Source organism: Littorina saxatilis, linkage group LG5 (genome assembly GCF_037325665.1).
Source record: "Littorina saxatilis isolate snail1 linkage group LG5, US_GU_Lsax_2.0, whole genome shotgun sequence".
In the NCBI taxonomy this organism is placed as follows: Eukaryota; Metazoa; Mollusca; class Gastropoda; order Littorinimorpha; family Littorinidae; genus Littorina; species Littorina saxatilis.
The window spans coordinates 58,587,919-58,604,252 of NC_090249.1; the positions used below are offsets into that span (position 1 = coordinate 58,587,919).

At 43.8% G+C, this 16,334-nt stretch overlaps 1 protein-coding gene across 4 annotated transcripts in view; it reads left to right on the plus strand.

Annotated features, from left to right (window-relative positions):
* Positions 1–16,334, plus strand: part of LOC138967551 (tetraspanin-18B-like) — a 346,223-nt gene that overhangs the window by 307,552 nt on the left and 22,337 nt on the right. For 3 of the 4 annotated variants that reach the window (XM_070340128.1, XM_070340127.1, XM_070340125.1), the window contains exons 2-3: positions 7,493–7,615; positions 11,310–11,510. In XM_070340128.1, the coding sequence (XP_070196229.1) occupies positions 7,493–7,615; positions 11,310–11,510 (324 nt within the window). Of the gene's footprint in view, positions 1–2,981; positions 4,169–7,492; positions 7,616–11,309; positions 11,511–16,334 lie in introns of those variants that run through there. The other variant, XM_070340126.1, reaches the window with a different exon arrangement.

Below are 16,334 nucleotides of genomic sequence, written 5' to 3' on the forward strand. Positions count from 1 at the left end.
ATACTAACTGTTGTGAACTGCTTTATAGAATGAATAGGACATGACACTCCTGCTCAGTGTAAAACTCTTCATTCTCATTTTCGATTTCATGAAACTACTATAAGGTCGGTCATTATACGTTGCATTTCTCTGATATTGGGCGAAGTCCACTTCGTGAAGCCTACTTCACAAAGCTCGCTGCACGAAGCTTTGCCGCTGAATTTTCGGTAAACAGATTGCGCGAAGTCTTTGCGAAGTTAACCTCGGGCTCGGTTAGGGACAGCATTGTGGATGAATACAAATTCAGCAAAGCCATTGTCTGATTGTGTGGCTTCCAGTATGGAACAGCGATAGTGAGACTGTATAGGATATCCACAGGACTGCGTATTGCGGAAAGGGAAACCAGATCATTACTGTCCGTGATAAACACTGGGTGCATGGTATACACCCTACCTACCCGGCCCTAACACACCTGAGCCACAGACCCGAGATAGTGCTGTCTGTAGTCGTTACCTCAACCACGTATAGTGTTTACCTTCGTATATAACTTAGTTGGGTGGTTTTTTCTCTCCTGTTTTATGGTGTTTTTAAAAAATGTTATGTCTGTCTGGTTTTTCATATTCTTACAGGCATGCGATTTTCCCGACAATTTTCGGCATCTTCGAAGCTCCAGAGATTATTGTTGAAATCCAAACCTATGCAGTTTTCCCACCGTGTGTATAATATCTATCCGTGTAAAACTCTTCATTCTCATTTTCGATTTCATGAAACTACTAGTATAAGGTCGGTCATTATACGTTGCATGTCTCTGATATTGGGCGAAGTCGACTTCGGGAGCGCCTGTAATGTTATCTGTCTGTAGTGTCTCTGCCTCTCTCTCTCTGTCGAGTCTACCTGTCTGGCTGTCTACCTGTCTGTCTCTCTCCCTGTCTGTCTCTCTCCCTGTCTCTCTGTCTCTCTGTCTCACCTCTTTCTCAAGCAATCACACACACACACACACACACACACACACACACACACACACACACACACACACACACACACACACACACACACACACACACTTCCCTTCCCTTCCCTTCCCTACCCCTTGATTGAGACGTCTTGCTTGTCCGCCTACGTGCCCTACGCCTTAATTGCAACACCTGTGCCCCGTTCACCTGCCTTGATTACAATGTCTACCTGTCCGCTATTCCAGTCCTACCCTCAGCGAGGCTGACCCGTTGCTCTTTTGATTCTCACCTGTGCATTCCACCCCAACCTCCTCCCGCTCCTCCACCCGCTGCGAGTGTAGGTCATGTAAGTTTGTGCGTTAGTGCCAAGCGCGATTGTTTCCAGCACGGGCAGAGTCGACACAGCGGTGACTTTTCAGCGCCTGCTGCTGGAGGGGAGGCCACTTGAGCGTGCCAGCGCTGGCCTCCAGTGTTTTGTCTTTCCACTTACTCACGTGTGTTGTACGGCACAGGTGATACAGGTAGCTCCGCCTGTTTAGTGTACATATTGCCCTCTCTCAGTCGAGGAGGTGATCTTGGCCTGAGAACAAATTAGAAATGTGTGCCAATGTCAGGAATGTTTTCCGTGCACAGAGAGTGGTAGGGTATTGTGAATTACCACACAGAGAGTGGTAGGGTATTGCGTGTTATCACACAGAGAGTGGTAGGGTATTGTGAATTACCACACAGAGAGTGGTAGGGTATTGTGAATTACCACACAGAGAGTGGTAGGGTATTGTGTGTTATCACACAGAGAGTGGTAGGGTATTGTGAATTACCACACAGAGAGTGGTAGGGTATTGTGAATTACCACACAGAGAGTGGTAGGGTATTGTGAATTACCACACAGAGAGTGGTAGGGTATTGTGAATTACCACACAGAGAGTGGTAGGGTATTGTGAATTACCACACAGAGAGTGGTAGGGTATTGTGAATTACCACACAGAGAGTGGTAGGGTATTGTGAATTACCACACAGAGAGTGGTAGGGTATTGTGAATTACCACACAGAGAGTGGTAGGGTATTGTGAATTACCACACAGAGAGTGGTAGGGTATTGTGAATTACCACACAGAGAGTGGTAGGGTATTGTGAATTACCACACAGAGAGTGGTAGGGTATTGTGAATTACCACACAGAGAGTGGTAGGGTATTGTGAATTACCACACAGAGAGTGGTAGGGTATTGTGAATTACCACACAGAGAGTGGTAGGGTATTGTGAATTATCACACAGAGAGTGGTAGGGTATTGTGAATTACCACACAGAGAGTGGTAGGGTATTGTGAATTACCACACAGAGAGTGGTAGGGTATTGTGAATTATCACACAGAGAGTGGTAGGGTATTGTGAATTACCACACAGAGAGTGGTAGGGTATTGTGTGTTATCACACAGAGAGTGGTAGGGTATTGTGAATTACCACACAGAGAGTGGTAGGGTATTGTGAATTACCACACAGAGAGTGGTAGGGTATTGTGAATTACCACACAGAGAGTGGTAGGGTATTGTGAATTATCACACAGAGAGTGGTAGGGTATTGTGAATTATCACACAGAGAGTGGTAGGGTATTGTGAATTACCACACAGAGAGTGGTAGGGTATTGTGAATTACCACACAGAGAGTGGTAGGGTATTGTGAATTACCACACAGAGAGTGGTAGGGTATTGTGAATTACCACACAGAGAGTGGTAGGGTATTGTGAATTATCACACAGAGAGTGGTAGGGTATTGCGTGTTATCACACAGTGTGTGGTTGAGTTCTCCACCAACAAACGGCGCTGTGTGTTTGTGTATTATCTCGGCGTTCAATAATTGTTGACGTTGTTCTGCAACACGGGCTGTGAGCGTGTATCTGTATCAAGTTGTACGTTGTCTGCAGTTTGTGTTTGTAAGATCACAGCCCCTCGTTTATGCCTCCACAGAACGGGTGCTGCTCGAAGAAAATAGCAGCAGCGTTTCTTTTTCTAACCTGGCAAACACTAGGGCTGCCGTGTGTTTAGAAATCGGGGATTGTGTTTGAACATTGGATACTTTTGACCTTACGCCAAAACGCAGGCAAGACCGTAGCTGAAATTCTCGTCGGTTTTTTTTAAACGCTCTCTCTACCTCATGCGAATACACTGAAGAGCGAAAATTTGTTTCCCTTCTTTGCCTCTACTGGAGGTTCTGTTTCTTTCTCCCGTGCCAAAGAAGCGAGGGAGACGGGTGTGTGGTGGTGTCGAAGTTAATGAATGATGTTGCTCCGTGAAGGAGGAAGCGGGTAACGTTCATGTGTTTGGAATAGGGTTGCCTGTTGATAAACTCGACCCGTCTGGCTACAATGCTGGTTTGAGGAGGAATAGAATCGCGTCAGTGTGTGAACGTGAAGCAAACTTTTGAATTGGACAAAGCTGCGTCCATTCATTGCCCGCAGCGAGTGGTTTTTAAGGTGCCAACGACTCTTGTCAACCTTTTCTGAGAGTGCCCTTTTTTGCTGACTGTCAATGTTATTGAGTAACAACAATAAAGAAGTATGAATGTGACCGATATATCGACGAAACCTCTGCCGAAGAATACAGCGTCGTGAAGTTTTTCTGTTCAGTGATTGATTTGGGCATTTCTTATCTATTCATAGGATATGGATCAATACAACTTTTATTGAGGTATGTCGAGTCACGAACTTTTCCTATTTAGAATAAGTTGAAACTCCCAGACAGTTCAGACAGCGACATGGAATCATGACAAGACAAGAACTTTCTCCGAGCGGTTTGACTAAAACATCCATATCGCCTTCAAACAGGTCGGAATGAGACCACAGTAAAAGTGCTGTTTCGTCGAATAAGCGATTTCAACAGAATTTCTAAATCTCGCAGTTTGTTGCGACAACTTCACTGCTCGTAATTTCTGGATTTCAGAGCGTCTTGATTATTTCAAGCGGCATATATATTCACTATGGACCATTTTCTCTGTGTTTTCAAAGGGTTGTGACAAAAAAACTAGCAGTTTTGTACGGATCTTCTGTGTTAGCGTCGGTGTGCATTTTGCTTAATTCTATGACACAAGTGAGACTGTGTGTAGTATGTGATGTGTGTGTTTCTGTGGGAGTAATTTGACCGGTCAGTACAATGCCTTTCAACCTGTGTTTGGGGCGAAATCGGCCCCGTCGCACTGCAGCGTCCAGAATCCTGCCGCCTGAGGTGATAGAGGAGTTGTCCAAGGTGAGAACGTTCATACCGTGCTTCTCACTAACTCCGACTGTCTCGTTACTTAGATCACGTGCTTAATACCAAACTGTAATGCCGAAATGACAGCCTTGAAAAAGAGGGCGGGGGTCGAGTCAGCGACCCGAGTGAGACTAAGAGAGAGAATCAGCCTTCGAAGCTGATATAAAATGACCAAGATGTAAACGTTCACCTGAAACAAACAACAAACAAACAAACAAACAAACAACAACAAAACAGAACAAAACCAAACAAAGCAACATCTACAGAAGACATAAAACTTGTCAGGTGAACCCGGCAGTATTTTGAAGATTTTTCCAGGCAGTCCATTCGACTATATATCGCAAAATCGTGTTTCTAAAAAGCCGGCTTTGTAGTTATGCTGATTGGCAGCCAGAATGTCGTTTCCCTCTTCAGTCCATGTTCAAAGAGCAAACAAACAGCGCCTTTCAGAAAGCAGTCAACGCACTGTCAATTTACCATCTTGCTGCTTGGCATGGCCACTAAACAAGGCTACAAAGTACCCCGTTGTCGTGGCAACAAGACTGTCTTGGGACAAGGCTCGGCGCTGTGGGTCCCTGGAAGCTAGGACTAAGATGGCTATCTCTAGGCAGGTTCTCTGTGGTCACTCAATGTGTTAGGTGCGCTGATGGTCAGATAAATCGCCACATTTGTCGGTTTAGTATATATTGACCTGCTTTGTGGAATAGCCCGACAGCTTTTGGTGGATACACAAGGAGGCGGTGCTTGAGAGAGAGAGAGAGAGAGAGAGAGAGAGAGAGAGAGAGAGAGAGAGAGAGAGAGAGAGAGACAGACAGACAGACAGACAGACAGACAGACACAGACCGAGACCGAGAGAGAGAGTGTGTGTGTGAGTGAGTGAGTGAGTGAGTGAGTGAGTGAGTGAGTGAGTGAGAGAGAGAGAGAGGGGAAGAGAGAAAGAGAGTGTGTGAGAGAGAGAGACAGACAGACAGAGAGAGAGACCGAGAGGGAGAGAGTGTGAGTGAGTGAGTGAGTGAGTGAGTGAGTGAGTGAGTGAGTGAGAGAGAGAGAGAGAGAGAGAGAGAGAGAGAGAGAGAGAGAGAGAGAGAGAGAGAGAGAGAGAGAGAGAGAGATGAGACGAGGGGTCATTTACAGATTATGCTACGTGCTGAACTGCAACTTTATACTGGATATCATACTTGTGACTGTTGACTTGTAAATTATGCTTGATGATAACGTGTTTTATTGAATAATTAATTTCGTTGATCACACAGCCCTCGGTCTTCTTCTTTATTCCAGGTATTCCATGTTGTATTTGTTTCGTGTTTACATGTCTCTGAAGTGGAACACTGTCTTCACGTACTCTTTTACATGTTTCGTGTCAGCAGAACTATTAGTAATACATATCAAAGAAGCAAGAAGGATATAGCTCAGTCGGTAGCGCGCTGGATTTGTATTCAGTTGGCCGCTGTCAGCGTGAGTTCCATCCCAGCTTCGGCGGACATTTATTTCACAGAGTCAACTTTGTGTGCAGACTCTCTTCGGTGTCCGAACCTTCCCCCGTGTACACTACATTAGGTGTGCACGTTAAAGATCCCACGATTGACAAAAGGGTCTTTCCTGGCAAAATTGCTTAGGCACAGTTAATAATTGTCTACCTATACCCGTGTGACTTGGAATAATAGGCCGTGAAAGGTAAATATGCGCCGAAATGGCTGCAATCTACTGGCCGTATAAAATTTCATCTCACACGGCATCACTGCAGAGCGCCTAGAACTGTACCCACGGAATATGCGCGATATAAGACTCATTGATTGATTGATTGAAGAATGGAGGTGATCCTGAGGTGTACCTCCGAAAAATGTTTTCTTCTTCTTTCTCCCCGTCCTGCTCCTCCTCCTGATATTTGTGCCACTGCGGCTTTTGACCACATTTTCTGATTGCACTAAATCGGTTTAACTTTAGCTGTATTGCTCTGAAATCCGACAAGCGCTTAGAACTGTACCCACGGAATACGCGCTATATAAGCTTCATATTGATTGATTGACTGAAATCCAGAGCACAAAGAATGCTTATCACTAATAATAGCACACACACACACACAAAATTGAACGCTTAGTCTTGGACAAAACAATTTCACGAAAACGATGTTGGCCTAGCGGTTTTTGAAATGAACGGACAAACAGATAACTTGTAATGATGTTATAATGAAGGGAAAATGAACTGAGCAAAATTAGGTGTTGTTATTTCAATCTCGGTTAGTCGAGAGTGAGAATAAGACGAGAACCTAGCTGAGTTAAGTTCTTTTTTCCCTTCATTATAACATCATTACAAGTTCAGTATCTCATTATGTGTGTGTCCATCCACGTCAAAGTTCAGAGATCAGAATGTCGGTATCTTAATGAATGTTTCATTTTGTCTATCATCAAGCGTTCATACGCTAACCTCTTTTGATTCATTATTTCAGTATTATGCTGTCTCGAATTCCTCCCTCTGATCCTTGGCTCTTTGAGGTGATTTGCCCCGTATGTTCCTCATCACAGCTCACGGGGAGGCCCGCGCTTAAACTGCAGCGAAAGTCTAATGATGATGAAAGATGATGAAAGTCTAAGGTTTTATGATCAAAGTTTAAAACAATGATGGTCGGTGTTTGAAGTTCTATATAACTTGCATTCATGGTCTGACTTTTGAAGTTAGATCTGGTTGATGTTCGTGCCACTTTTGAAGTGTGATCCCAAGGGTGGTCACATCGTTGCCAGTTATCTCAGGGCCGAGGTACACCAGTCCGCAAAATTGAATGCGGTCGTTGCTGAAAACAGTTGAATGCGACTAAACCTGACGTGAGGCTAGACTGCTTAGAAGACACGTTAAGATTCGCACATTGTTTTCAGCGAGTGTATGAAAATGGAAGCCCCCCCCCCCCCCCTTTATTTTAAATTGAATGCAATTCTCCGAGCGCTGCATGCATTCGAGGTGAAGGGTTGAGCCCAATGTTCTGCTACGCCATGCGATGTACTGCGTTCATCGAGTTGTACTACAACTTAGCGATTTTATGTTACTTTTGGCATTAATTAATCTTCCACTTAGGTGCGGAATATCTAACAGGGAGGCCGCTGTGTAGCCTAACTCATTCATTTGTATCAACTGCATGCATGAAGTATCTTTCAGCCATAGTTTTCATTTGCTCAATAGTTTTGTGTATGATTCTTCTCGTATTGCTCTTTCTCACAGGTGCGGAATTTCTAGCAGGAAGGCCGCTTACTTAAATCAGTTTGTTTTTTCATCAAGTATATGATGTATTTTCTCGATACTCATGTTATCGATCGTTGTGTGTTTCAGCCGTTGAAGCGGCAGCGGTCGACTCGTTCCACGCGCTCCAATGCGTCACGACGACGTCAGAACGAGGACGGGTGTACCACGTGCCTCAGGGGAACGCTGCACTGCTACAACGTCTGTATACTGGTGAGCTGGTTACTTACGTCTTACTGGATGGTTGTATCGTTGCCCCTTGGACAACTGACTGATAACTTAGTTGTTACTGGATGTTTGTATCGTTGCCCCTTAGACAACTGACTCCCGCCTCCCCCCAAGGAGAAAAAAAAGAATGGATGAAAAGGAAAAATGACAAAGACACAAAAACCTTGTTCGCTCCTTACCGGTCACAACAACAAAACAAAACAATCAAATAAAAAGTATTTTAAAAAGAAAAACCTCTCGGACAAAAACCCTCCAGCCCGGATGGAATAGTGCGTTCGGACGAGCCCCCCCCCCCCCCCCCCCCCCTTTTTTTTTGTACAACTATTCCACGGGAATAAGGATTATTGTTTGCATACACCTAACTCGACCTCTCTTCTTCTTCTTTAAACATTGTTAATTGCACAACATTTTTTCGAAGAAAATCAAATTGCACTGTAAAATTCAGCAAACAGGTGTTTTTATTGTTATTTTGTTTTAAAGAAACTTAATAATCATGTTTCCGTTGTATTGCCATTGCGATTTGCGTAGGTTCACGGTTTTATAAAAGGCTGCTAGAACTCCAAAGCCAACACATCATTTTAGCTGATGAAAATTGTTTCTTGTTTGAAATCTCATTAGGCGCCTGGTTGCCCTTAGAATTACCACGTCTGTTTAAAGATTTAGCTGCTGGTCCAAAATTACTCTGTTTTGTTGTGTTGCGTGTCCATGCGTGTTTCCAGGCTTATGATTGGGTTAGGGCGTAGCACATTTTAAAAGGACACCAGTGGATATTGGACACCGGGGACACAGAAAAAAATAGTGCTGTGACGCACAGAAACGGCTCTGATGTAGGACTTATGGGACAAGGAAAGGGGTCTCGTGACGCAAATAGAGAAGGCTTAGGATGTGAGAAACAATGGGAAAAGGTTCAAGGGCCCTGAGAAAAAAAAGGAACGATTGAATTCTCAATTTGGGACACAGTGGGACAGAGACGCACAGAAACAATTGTAGATATGGGTCACATGTGAAAGTTGGCAACTGACTGTGAGACACAGTAGGACAAGGCGTAGGGTCGGGACGGAAAGTAACATTGAGGTGTAAGACACAGGTGAGTGATTGTGGACTATATAGGAAAAGCCGTGGATGTAATACACAGTGAGACAATGACAAAGGGGATTTGTGGCGATTTCAACCTATCAGACCCCGCGGGTTGTTCCCACCAGCTGGATGGCACCCACTTTCTCTCAAGCTATCAGACCCCGCGGGTTGTTCCCACCAGCTGGATGGCACCCACTTTCTCTCAAGCTATCAGACCCCGCGGGTTGTTCCCACCAGCTGGATGGCACCCACTTTCTCTCAAGCTATCAGACCCCGCGGGTTGTTCCCACCAGCTGGATGGCACCCACTTTCTCTCAAGCTATCAGACCCCGCGGGTTGTTCCCACCAGCTGGATGGCACCCATTTTCTCTTCGTGCACCTCAGCGCAGGTGTTCTCAGACGCATAGAAACATTCACGTATTTCTGGGAGAACTGTCTCGGCTCATTGGTTGTTGTTCTTCTACTGTGTCGTTTGAGTTTTCACCAACACATGGTAGCAGTCTTTAGGCAAAGCAGGACAGAAAAGAAAACCTTTCGATGTGACCCAGCTGTCGCAGCCGTGACGAGTATTGTTGACGTGCGAACATTCTTAAATGCTTTTATACCAAAAAGATTACTTTCTGCCTTTCGAAAGAAAGATGCAACATGTTGTTTTGACATTTCTACCAGGAAAAAAATCCTAGATTTATTATGAAAATGGCGTAATTATTGTAACAGCAAGGATCTTGAATAGTTCGACATTTCTTAATGGCGCACGTGTCATACTTGTCGTGACTGCAGAAGGTTTTTACCATTCAGCCAGACTGGCCTAACCCACACCAGGGATCTTCTTCTTCTTCTGCGTTTGTGGGCTGAAACTCCCACGTACACTCGTGTTTTTTGCACGAGTGGAATTTTACGTGTATGACCGTTTTTTACCCCGCCATTTAGGCAGCCATACGCCGTTTTCGGAGGAAGCATGCTGGGTATTTTCGTGTTTCTATAACCCACCGAACTCTGACATGGATTACAGGATCTTTTTGCGTGCGCACTTGGTCTTGTGCTTGCGTGTACACACGGGGGTGTTCGGACACCGAGGAGAGTGCACACAAAGTTGACTCTGAGAAATAAATCTCTCGCCGAACGTGGGGACGAACTCACGCTGACAGCGGCCAACTGGATACAAATCCAGCGCGCTACCGACTGAGCTACATCCCCGCCCACACCAGGGATGAGATGGTAGCTACTCTCATCATAATTCCATGCTACTGAGCAATATAGGTAGTGATTAGGAAATTGGTCTTGCTAGTTTCACGAACGAAGAAAGAAAATCGATTATAACGTCGATACAAGAACGCTCTGGTTTGTGCTTCAACGAAAAGTTTTTGTTTTTGTTTTCTTTTGTTTAACCAAATCCCTAACTTCGCTCAAGAAGTTCTCTTTGCCGTCTCAACTTGCGCATAATCCTTTTCGCTGAAATTAGCCAGGAGTTCCTGATTAACCAATTGTCAGCCTCCTTTCCTTGTGACTCGGAGTTAGTGCTTGTTTTATGAGATGTCAGAGTTTCCAGTGTTTCTTGTCAAAGACTGCAATTTGCAATTACTCTCGTTGCCATGACAACGGCTGTTACCGACGTTTTGTTGCAGCAAGGGGCAAATTATTCCCAGAACGACTGAATATTTGAGAGTGGTTTTGTTTGAAAAGAATTGCATTTTTTGTCATTAGTTTTCTCGTTTTATTATTAGGCTGTGCTTGTGTTCGAGCTGTGCTTTTTGTGGAGCCATTGATTTTTATGAAACGAAGAATAGAAGATTATATATAGGACTGTCATTTTCTAAGCTGCCATTTGTAATTTATTTTTCTGAAGTGGTGGGTTGGTTCGGACTCCAGTCATTTATTTTATTGATTTGTTCAGGATATTTTTTGTAAATATAGTGTGTTCTTTGTATACGGCTTGCCTCTTTTATTTAATTCTCTTCTCATTTTACATTTAGTCAAGTTTTGATGAGATGTTTTTACATAGACCAGGAATCGAGATGAGGTTGGTACCCCCCGCGGGTTAGGGGGAAGAATTTACCCGATGCTCCCCAGCATGTCGTAAGAGGCGACCAACGGATTCTGTTTCTCCTTTTACCCTTGTTAAGTGTTTCTTGTATAGAATATAGTCAATTAATTTTTGTAAAGATTTTAGTCAAGCAGTATGTAAGAAATGTTAAGTCCTTTGTACTGGAAACTTGCATTCTCCTAGTAAGGTAATATATTGTACTACGTTGCAAGCCCCTGGAGCAAATTTTTGATTAGTGCTTTTGTGAACAAGAAACAATTGACAAGTGGCTCTATCCCATCTCCCCCCCCCCCCTTTCCCCGTCGCGATATAACCTTCGTGGTTGAAAACGACGTTAAACACCAAATAAAGAAAGAAAGATGAGGTTGGTGGTGTAAGTGTGTCAATGTGTATGTGTAGAGCGATTCAGAGAAAAAACAACTACTTGACCGATCTTCATGAAGCTTTACGTACTTATTCGCTTTGCGTGACTTGCTTTAAACGTGTTTGAATTTATTATTTATTTTATTTGTACACTCACGTTTTCATTTTATTAAATCGTTTCTCTTGTGTCCACAGATAATCGGGTGCGCCGCGCTGGGAGTGGGAGTGTGGCTGCTGGTGACGGACTTTGGTGCTCGCAACGTGACGCCCATCGTGGGCAACCAGCTGTACGAGGTCACCACCTACCTGCTGATCGCGGGCGGCGGGGCTGTGGCACTCCTCGCTTTCTGTGGCTGCTGCGGCACCATCCGCGAGGATAAATGTGTCCTCTCTTTTGTGAGTTCAGCTTTCATTTTCTGATCTTTTTATTTAAAATAAAGACAGGTTGGATCTGTTAAATTCTCTCTTTCTTATTTTGTTTTGTTTCGTGTTGTTTTTTGTTTGTGTGTGTGTGTTTTTTTAAAGTGGTTTAGGGTTTGCAGGGGAAGTATTTACACAAATGCAGGGGAAGTATTTATACAAAGCGTATGCAGGTAAAAACCAAAAGAGTTCGTCTGTATGTATAGATCATTGATTATTCTCTCTTTCTGTCTGACTGGCTGGTTGTCCGTCCGTCCGTCCGTCCGTCCGTCCGTCCGTCCGTCCGTCCGTCCGTCCGTCCGTCCGTCCGTCCGTCCGTCCGTCCGTCCGTCCGTCCGTCCGTCCGTCCGTCCGTCCGTCCGAGCTTTGTCTTGTCTGTCTGTGCAGATTTGCGTCCAAAGCAAAAATCAGAATCTAAAGAATTGTTAATCTTCCTTTCTGGGCGAATAAATCTAACATAGGGGCCAAGCTAGCCAATTACTAGGGAACGATAACCCAATAGTCTAGGTCTTTGTGAATCAATGTTAATATACGGTAGTAAAAACGACCCCTTTTTTGAATCATTGTTTTTCACCCCAGCAAGTCAAATCCTTGCAAAGTAAAAAAATCCCAAAAAAATCAGTGAAGCGACTTTGCTTCCTCATTTTCATCTGAAACCAAACCCCCTGGTTAACCTGGCATTTCTGACTTGAGAGGAAACATCAGTAATTATCTTCACAGACAACGGACAACAAAAGCCACAGCAACATGAACAGTCATCGCGCCATAATGACTTATTTCTGGCCAGAAGGTGACAACATGTGCTGTTCACGCTAAAGGTAACTAGCTGGCTCTCTCGTCGTCGCTATCTCTATGGAAACGAGTTCATTGACCAAACGTATCATGAATACATTTTTAATTTAAAGAAATAAAGCTTCAGGTGTAACAAAAATCACCACAGGAGTTCCATAATCGAGGACTTTGTTAAGCTCGGCGTTCACTTAGGAAAGAACAAGACGCAGATAAAACATGTTCAAATCAGACAAGCAGCGATTCAAGACGACGACTTTCGCTTTCAGCGAAATTGACACACGGCGTTGCAAAGGTTTATAATGGAGCTTATACACTGTATGTTATTATTCTACTTGTTAAAGTCTGAATCTATCAAACAAACACAAAAGTTGATGCAGTGTTGGACAACTGAGATCCACGCCCGGGTGGCTGAAACTAATTCTTCTTCCCAAAATCCCGACGAGTATAGCCAGGTACAGCGGATCCCCCCTTTTAAGATCCCCCTACTTTTTAAGACCTTGTTTTCTCAGACTCCCTGTTCTTAACCACTGTAAAATTACCCCCATTTATAAGACTCCCTCCTTTTTAATACCCGATTTTCTCAGATTTTTAGAGGTCTTAAAAGGGGGGTTCTACGTCAGTCTTTCCAGAGCTAGCACTGCCCGCGACAGTACCTCGAGTACCAAGAGTTTCCCACTTACCAGTATCATGTTACAACAACCACCAACAGGTTTTACCCTGAAAAAATAATCAGTCACCACCAGTGACCATCAGCAACACCAACAGTGAGAGTTCGAGCATCATCACTGCCACCACAATAACATCAAACAGTCCGCTAACTGCATCCCCCATCACAGGATAGTACAGGTTGCGCCAGAGTCCTTCACGACCCACTGGTCATTCTTTTCGTGTCGCTGCCCACACCTTGGCTGACGACGCGCGTGCAGTCAAGCGCAAAATGAAGTCCCGCGGGTGTCTGATGAACTTACCTGTGCTATGCATCACACCTGAGCGTGTTGTTCAGGTGAGGGGGGTTGTGCTTATGATAAGAGGAGGGAGGTGCAGGGTGCTAGCATAGTCAGAGGTAATCTCACAGTGTTTGCTTTTATGCTGATTGGTCTGCACGCTTACTCATGACCTGGGCGCACCTATATAAACCTGGATTCTATTTTTGTTTTATCTCAACTTCCGAGATGAAAGTCTGCTTTTACCCCCGGAAATAGTATGTTCCCATACACTTTGAACCGAGTGCAAACACATTAAAGCAAAGAGTGTAATTAACCTGTGCACTGCACAAGGGCAGAGAGAGAGAGAGAGAGAGAGAGAGAGAGAGAGAGAGAGAGAGAGAGAGAGAGAGAGAGAGAGAGAGAGAGAGAGAGAGAGAGAGAGACAGAGAGAGACAGACAGAGAGAGAGAGAGAGAGAGAGAGAGAGAGACAGAGAGAGACAGACAGAGAGACAGAGACGCAGACGTTCCTAGACCGCACCTGAAGTATTTTACTGCACTGGTTACGTGGACCAAACGACAAAGAGAGAGAGAAAGAGACAGACAGACCGACAGTACAGACAGACAGACAAGAGTCTGCCGGTCGATTCCACTTGGGAGCATTCTACAACACTGGAACTCTGAATGTTGAAGGCGTTGAACCGTCTCTAAGTCCTGCTGTTGGCTCCTCTTGCGTGGTACAGTGTAGTTTGTTTTGATTGCTCACAGCTCCTCTTTCTCCCCTTTGAAGATGTAGCTACGATAGAAGTCATTCCACGGTCCAACGGCAATGCAAATTGACAGTAGAAAGTGTTATCTTCACGATCCGCTCTGACGCTCTGTCTAGTCTTCCTCTGGTTAGGAAGATGTTCTATGTACCAGTATGAATAACCCCTTACTTCTGCTCTTACTGCTTTCAGTATAATGTGAAGAATACTCTTCGCAGCTTCAAAATGTCCATAACGAAGACACGTAAAAGTCTAGCTTGTTGTGCTTCTTTATTGCATATATATATTGTAAATTCTGAAATGTTGTATAAATCACTGTTTAAACCAATCATTATGAGTAAACGTAGTAGCTGAGACTGAATAGTGGGGAGAACTTCAGTACGGCAGCTCTGAATATGGGGAAAAAATCCGCCAGAAATTAAAACAGAAAATTAAGACAAAGAATATTAATTGAACAAATGAATAGCTTGATTCATTAAATACAAAAAAAGGAATTAAACGTTATGAACACGTAGCAACAGCGAGCGTTGTGCCTTAACATTATAGGTAGCCTGTTTAGTGCGGTAGTGGTTGCGCTGTGCTGCATAGCACGCTTTTCTGTACCTCTCTCTTTGTTTTAACTTTCTGAGCGTGTTTTTAATCCAAACATATCATATCTATATGTTTTTGGAATCAGGAACTGACAAGGAATAAGATGAAATTGTGTTTAAAGCGATTACGAAAATTTTATTTTAATCATAATTTTTAATTTTCAGAGCTTGTTTTTAATCCGAATATAACATATTTATATGTTTTTGGAATCAGAAAATGATGAAGTATAATATGGACGTAATTTTTGATCGTTTTATAAAAAAATAATTTTAATTACAATGGCCAAAATTTCAATAAATTTTATTGAAAAATGAGGGAGTGACAGTGCCGCCTCAACTTTTACAAAAAGCCGGATATGACGTCATCAAAGACATTTATCCAAAAAATGAAGGGGATATCATACCCAGGAACTCTCATGTAAAATTTCATAAAGATCAGTCCAGTAGTTTACTCTGAATCGCTCTACACACACACACACACACACACACACACACACACACACACACACACACACACACGCACACACACACACATACACATACACTACGACCCTCGTCTCGATTCCCCCTCTATGTTAAAACATTTAGTCAAAACTTGACTAAATGTAAAAAGGGGGGAAGAAAAAAGAAGAAAGATTGGTTGAGGACAAAGACTGAGAGGAATGGACGGGACAGCCGGAGCAAGTTAAACAGGACTACAACAAAACAAACTCATCTCACTCTTGGAGCATCCCAAAAATATGAAAGAACCAACAAACGACAGGCATCCTCCATTAACCTCCATCAAGCTGCCAAACTGACTCGGCTGAAACGGTAAAAAAATTTTTTTTTAAAAAAACCCGATTTTTTTGTATCCACACTCACTAAGATCGAGCACACAAAACAAACAAACAAAATATCTTTTCGGGAAAAGAGACCCCCCCCCCCCTCCCCAAACAAAAAAACCTACACGCAATCATGAAGAACTACACCAGAAACCTGGCACCAAGATCGACACAGATCAGCAACGCTATGATCGAAAGGACGTGATGATGCTCGATCCCGGCCCCTCGACCGTCCAGTGTTGACCCTCTGCATTTGCATAACGTGCTATATGACCCAGCGGCGGAATAAAAAATGAGCAATTGATGCACAATTGATGGTGCGACGTGCCAGGATCGAGGCCGACAGCTCTGGCAATAAGCCTGGAGGCAGCGTGCAGCGCACACTAACATATTTCTCTCTGACACGGGGTGATCGGTGAGGAATAGAAGAAGCACTGAGTGAGAACAACTCGGGAAATAACTCTGTTGGGTTTGTATGGGTTGTGACAGAGTGAATATTGAGTTTTCTTATTGAGGCAAACGTGCTTCTTGTCAAACGAGTTTCAGACACACCCCTCGCTAGTGACTGGCCTACAATCTCACGAGGGAAAGTTTGTCCCAATAAAAGCAAGAGAGGTCACTCTTTCACAACCAATACGAACCCGACAGAGTTATTTCCGATTATCGTCTATTTTGGGGGTGTTGATTTTCTCTATGAGATGAAGTGTGTTGGAATATTGGTAGTAGAAAACTGAACTGAACTTTATTTTATAAGGGTAGCGAGAGAGAGAGAGACACGGCGAAACGACAAATCTGACGTACTTCCTGCCTTATCCTTGTACAGTCTTTTGTTAAAAGACAGCGATTGGAGATTGACGCTGCAATTGCCTCATGCTGGGAAAGAGGGAAATAGATGCAAACAAT